The sequence below is a fragment of the Centruroides sculpturatus genome, unplaced genomic scaffold, assembly GCF_000671375.1.
Source record: "Centruroides sculpturatus isolate CEXI.00-Female unplaced genomic scaffold, Cexi_2.0 scaffold11, whole genome shotgun sequence".
Lineage (NCBI taxonomy): Eukaryota > Metazoa > Arthropoda > Arachnida > Scorpiones > Buthidae > Centruroides > Centruroides sculpturatus.
This window is the reverse complement of record NW_019384501.1, coordinates 525,168-531,666: the sequence shown is the minus strand read 5'-3', so window position 1 is coordinate 531,666 and position 6,499 is coordinate 525,168. Positions and strand designations below refer to the sequence as shown.

The window sequence follows — 6,499 nt, the reverse complement described above, 5'->3', positions numbered from 1 at the left end:
TTGTTATCAGGAGAAGTATGATGTATAGGGGCAAGACACCACTAAAATGCAGACCAATATAAAAAGCTTAGGAGCTGGAGATCCCGATTAACTATGTAGAAACTTCCAGTGTGAACCAGAAGTCACGTATTTTCTTTTAAAATTAAATTTTATAAAGACATTCGTCCAAGTACAGCCGTACAGGGTGGTTATACAGTAATTAAAGTTGCTCTACTCAGACCTGTCTAGAGCCCGTTCTCGTGGACATATTTTGATGAAACTTGGTATATATGTCATATAGATCATGGTGAAAAGGAAAATGCAAAAAAAATATTTAGTTCGAATTTTTACCACTAGGTGAAAAAATGGCGCATGAAGAACAAGAAATACAAAATGGAAACACGCAAAAGGTTTTTATTCACAACATTTGTTTAATGTGCACTCCTTTTGCATCGATTACATGTTCAAAATGCCTTACAATGCTGTAAGGTGTTTTGAACAAGTGAATAAAAACCTTTTGTGTGTTTCCGTTATGTGTTTCTTGTTCGTCATGCGCCATTTTTTCATCTAGTGGTAAAAATTCGAACTAAATATTTTTTTGCATTTTCCTTTTCCCTGGTCCATATAACATTTAATACCAAGTTTCATCAAAATACGTCCACGAGAACGGGCTCTAGACAGGTCCGAGTAGCGCAACTTTAACATTTTACAGTTCATGAGCTTCTATACCTCGAAACGCGTTTATCTCGAATTTTTTTCTCGTTCCCATGAGATTCGAGATGGACAATTCAACTGTATATTCACCTATGTATGTTATAATTTTACTTATGGTGTGCTTCATTGTCAATTTGTCCCCTATTTTAACATTTTTAAGTAATCGCCGTTAATTTCAATAGACAAATTTTCAGTTTATAATGACAACAACTTCTTGGAAACACTTCTTCACCTTAATTCTTTTTCATCAAATTCTCCAGAGTTTCTTTATAAAAATTTTGGATGACCTTTCGTCGAACTTTCAACGCTCCCGTGACGAAACCACTTTCTGGTAACCATTCTTCGGAACAGAGTTTGACGTATTTAGGAATTTCTTTCCTCATCAAATTGCCTGAATATAAAGACATTAATCTTTTATCATTTATCTCGATATACGGGTTTAAATAAATCGAGAGACTTACAGCTTTTTCCGTGTTTCTGCACGATTTTGGTGGCACATTCGTTCATTTCTTCGTCGGCGCAAAGACTTTGGATGTCCATTCTTTCCTTGCCTAATTCTTTAGCCAAAAGTTCTAACTGAACTCTATTGGGAACCATCAGAGCCACAACGTAATCTTTGAAACCGTTGCCAAAAACACAGATGTTATCCATCAGAGGACACGTCTTCAGCACGCTCTCTACTTTGCCCAACGGTACGTACTCCCCGTACTGCAGCTTTATCAAATCCTTTTTTCTGTCTGCAAAACACAGAAGATAAATGTTCCATCGTTTCATAAAGAATCCTTAACTTCGACTTACCTATGACTTTGATGCAACCGTCGGGATGGATTTCGACGATGTCACCCGTGTAGAACCATCTCATTCCGTTTTCTTCTCGAAAGCTTTCTTGAGTCAGTTCGTCTTTCTTGAAATATCCGTTCGAGAGACATTTTCCACCAACCAGCAATTCTCCTCGAGGATAAGGTTTGTCGGTAGGATAATAATTGCCTACAGACAAATCGTAATTTTTATCTTGCAAAAGAATATTTATTCCTAATCCATGCGAATAAAACTAATCTCCGTAATTAAAATTCAATCGCATTATTACTTTCCTGACTGTTATATAACAGAGGGAAAGTATTGCAATAGGTCAAAAGATTACCTCTATCAAGAATTTTACATTTTTGGACTCGGGACCTTAAAATGCCAAGAAATTTGTACGTCGATTTTTTTCGTATCTACACTTGGTTAATCCCGCTTTTGCGGCCAGAAACTACATAAAAGTGATCACGTAGTACAATAAAACTAACTTGAAACAGACTCACCATCTTCCCATTCGACCAGAGGGAGTATAGAGGTGCACACAGGACCACCCACTCTTCCAATACTGTAGTCGTCCACTAAAAGATAAAAAGAACACGTCAGAAGTAGTCTTCTCGACAACGAAAAATCTTATGGTGGATAGCTGATAATATATCCCTTCTTACAAAACAAGAGATACATTATTAAAACAGTAATGGTGCTTTTTGTCAATCACCTTTCGAGTGTTACAATGTCGGTTGAGAACCATGAAAATATACATAAAGCAAAGATTACTCGTAACAAATAGTAATAGATATAGAGAGACAAAAGTGTGTAATTGTAAGCTACGTTAAAACTTCATAGGGTCTTGGCAAATTCGAATTAAGGAGCCCCATGAATAGTGTTCGAACATTTTTCTTCAGGGGAAATTTTTGAGAAAACCCCCATGTATTGTCTTTCGTGTTTTAANTATCTCTACTCTTGCATATTATAAAAAAAAAAAAAATGATTTAATTTATTCAGTAATGCTATTCAACATGTATCTTTTGTTACGTTTCATAGTAACAAACTAGTTACTAAATTTAGAATTCTCACGAGTAAGGGGATTGTTCGATAACTTACTTCATTCTAATAACAATATGCAGACATGCTAATGATGACCTCAAGCTTAGTATTGATTGTCTTTCGATATATGTTTAAATTACGAATTTTTTAAGAAAGTTTTACTTTATTAAGATGTAATTCACAAGTATAAAAGAAATTTTCAAAATGGATGCATTAAATAAATAATAAAATTTGCTTTTTTTTTTCCTCTCAAAATTAAAAATGAAATTTATTCAAATTAAGTCTGATTGTGATAAGATTAACTCTAATGTTTTTTTTTTCACCTTTGACAAAATTTTCTTACTTTTTTTAAAGAATTTATTCATATTTTTTCCAACTTCAATGGAAAATCTGCGTTAATCTAACTTAATCGGAAAATGTTCATAAATTGAATAGATGAAACATCTAATTTAAATGATAGAAAAGAAAAAAAAAATTAATAAAATCTTAAAATTCTTCAGTGATTAAGAAAGATAAAATACGAATATATCCTCTTATAACAAAAGCAAAAGTTAAGTAATTTCTCTTGTAATAAAGGTAGAAATAATTAAATTTGACGTTAATATTCTAAAATATTTCTGGTTTATATGATGAAATTTTTTATCCTGGTATCTTCATTGTTTTTTTTAAATATTTAACTTCGAATACATCAATTATAAACAGAAGATACCTTATATTAAAAATAAATAAATCAATTTAATATGAAAATTTACGTTTTTCATCACTATAAATGCATTGCACATTTAATTATTTTTTTCGAAGAATGGTATAAATGTCAAGTGTATGTAACACCTAAGAGGGACTTCTTAGTAAACCCATTACGGATTTGGCCTGTCTTTGGGCTGCCGAATAATGAAGGGAAGGATTTGACATATAAAAAAATTAAAATTTTTGAATAATAGGAAGAATAATAGTTCATTTATTGAAATTTTACTGTAATGAATACATAATTATGAACACTTAACAGTGATTAGTTATTACAAAGAACATTGTGAATATATTTAGAAGTAGGGAAAAATTTTCCATTATTAGAAATGCTTGAAAGATGTTGACTTATCTTCAATATAAAAATATCTTTTTAAATCTAAAAAAAATATATATATCAGAAAATTCTTTGGTAAAACATCTTTCAAATTTAGTTTACATGAAAAGGGAAAGAGAAGCGCAAACTAAAACATTTCTTATATCAGATATCTTTATACAGACATCATTTATCAAGCGAGGAATACATATTTATTTAATGTAACTGCTGCATAATCTATCATCGACTTCATTACGATCTATCTACACTAATAATTGATTGGAGAAACATCAACTTTTCTTTCATGTACACACATTCAACAATAAGCGGTTATTGACGTCAAATGCAACCTTGATAATTGTACTTATCGACTGGCAACTGCTGCTTCTATTATCTGTTCAACAAGAACCAATAACTATTTCTTAAGGTCTCACCTGCTACATATGAAAGTTCTAGGAATGTGCCACGGTTATTGGTTTTTTTCGGGGAGATGTATTCTTATGAGAGAATGCCAGTGGCTTTTTATGTAGATACATTCTATTCAACATTATGCTTTTATTCGAATTCGATTAGGGATTTATAACATGTATTTATATTTTAATTAATATCATTACTTAATAATTTATTATTAATTTAAATTTAATTTATTTGTATGTTTTAATAACGTTTTCGAACTCTCAATCTGTAATTAGACATACGTGGATCCCAGTTTAGTTACTTTTTTCTCGTTTTTTTAAGGTTATTAAAGGAAATTTGATATTCATTTTTAAAGTGAAATTATTAAAGAGAACAATTCACTTAAACGTTCCCTTTAGCACTACTAATTTAAAGTATAATCGATTTTTAACGATGATTCAATTAGAGCATTACCAAAATTAAATTAGTATAATTAAAGAGGTTTACAAAAAATTTGTCTTTAACGAATTAAATAATGTTTATTATTTCATTTAAAACGTACTATACTTAAGTAATATAATTTAAAAATATAGATTAAGTGCTAAATATTTATAAAATTAAAGGTAAATGCATGTAAAAAATAGATTTCTATGTATACTGTGTATAATTACAATATATATATATACAGTAAAACCTGTGTAAACCGGACTCACACGGTTCCAGTTTGGCAGGTTTCAGTTTTAAACATAGAAAGTCGCTTCAATCCGAAGAATTCGACCCCCTTAGGCAGGTTTTTTTAAACAAACGTGTATAAAATAACATCACAAAAAATAATTAATTAATCTTAAATATTAAAAAATAATAAATAATAATTTTTTTCCATTTATTGATTGATTTTCTTTACTTTTTTCTTTCTTTTTCTTTTTTTTTTATTCAATTTATATTCGGAAATTATGCATCAATCATAAGTAAGAGACGTTCCATTATTGTTATTTTGTGAACAAGCAACAATAATGGAAGATAAATAGGAAAATATTGATAATCTTTTTGTTGTAAGTGTGTATCGTCTTCAAGAAGTTGTGAAGATCGAAACCAAAATTAACTCTTACTATCGATTATTATACTTCACACTTTTCTCTTAACCTTAAAAAAAAATAATACTAAATACATTTTTTTTACTTGATTTTCTTTTATATTATTCGAAAGAAATAATATAAAAAGCTTTCATTTATTTCTATTTATTTTTTAAACTTATCTAATATTTTCTTAAATAAACAAAAGATTTGAAGTAGATAACAATAGAAGAGTGTTTTTTTTTTTAAAAAAAACTATTTAATTCTGATTGATATTTTCTTTAAATATAATGTAAAAAAAAGAAAGATATTCTAAATGATAATCAGGATTTAAAAGTATTTTAAACAATTGCTTTTTATAATATAAGAATGGGAATATTTTTAGATAATGGTACAAATGAGAAAAGTGTAAGTGAAATTCTGTTGAAAGTAAAAGTTATTTAGATAGAAAACAAGAGAAAATAATAAAAAAAAAAAAATTGACAGTAAAAGAATCCATTTACATTCCAAGTAAATTTTTTTTCTTCTTTAAATTCTAAAAAAAAATCAATATATAATTTCCGAATAAAGTAGTGCAATTCACATTTTCTAACAGAAACAAATAGATTCTGTAAAATCGAATATAACCGTTTCAGCTAAAGTTTTACTCGAAGGATCCATTCTTTTAAAAGGAAAAAAAAAACCACGTGGACCACATTCTTACAAACATTTTTATTAAATTTAAACTCTTTAAAGTTCTATCGAAATCGTATTTTATATATATTTTTACAATTTTTTTTGTATTCGAGTGATACGTATTATTATTATTATTATTATTATAAATAATTAAAATATATTTTAAATTACAGAAATTAATCAATATCAAACACGTGTTATTAAACTAATCGATATCAAGCACACGTGACTTTTAAACTTTTAAACTTTTAAATTTAATTTTGATTTTGTTTTTCATTTGTATTAAATATCAGACAATATCAAATAAATCAGATAAAATCTAATTTTAAAAAAATATATAGGAAAATTAATTAGTAAATTATGCAAACATTTTTTTATATAACTTTTTTCCTGTTTGATCCTCGTAATTCATTTTTAACAAGACGTTTACTTACAAATTAATAAGTAAATTATATTTTTCTGTGGCATTTTAATTAACTTATAAATTGATAAATTGCACATTAACTTACTTCTTATATATTCAAATTTCATTACTTTGATTGAATATTGTTATATAAAATTCTTCAATATAGGGGAGATCGGGGCAACTTCGGCATGCGGGGCAAGTTTGTCAAGCGCTTTTTTTAAAAAACAAATTAAAAGGAGACTTTGGTTATAGGTTAGGCAGTTGAGTTTTATTGGTGGCTTGTTGAGTGTAGTGTTTTTATTGTTCTCCAACAAGCGTAGTTGAATTATCAAGCAAATTTTCATTTTCGTT

At 28.4% G+C, this 6,499-nt stretch overlaps 1 protein-coding gene across 1 annotated transcript; it reads right to left on the bottom strand.

Moving 5' to 3' along the window:
• Positions 1–609: 609 nt before the first annotated feature.
• LOC111622093 (long-chain-fatty-acid--CoA ligase 4-like) lies at positions 610–2,600 on the bottom strand. The gene is made up of 5 exons (XM_023364411.1): positions 2,596–2,600; positions 1,998–2,104; positions 1,492–1,680; positions 1,155–1,430; positions 610–1,084 (listed from the first exon to the last, which is right to left on the bottom strand). Exons 1-5 carry the CDS (start codon positions 2,598–2,600, stop codon positions 927–929), a joined length of 735 nt encoding a protein of 244 aa, XP_023220179.1. The 3' UTR covers positions 610–926.
• Positions 2,601–6,499: the final 3,899 nt, after the last annotated feature.

What these genes read in the sequence shown, in the direction of transcription:
- LOC111622093 (XM_023364411.1), bottom strand. An exon ending in TCTGGTCGAATGGGAAGATG is followed by an intron (nt 1,681 to 1,997) that starts GTGAGTCTGTTT and finishes ATTTGTCTGTAG; the next exon opens with GCAATTATTATCCTACCGAC. An exon ending in GCAGAAACACGGAAAAAGCT is followed by an intron (nt 1,085 to 1,154) that starts GTAAGTCTCTCG and finishes CTTTATATTCAG; the next exon opens with GCAATTTGATGAGGAAAGAA.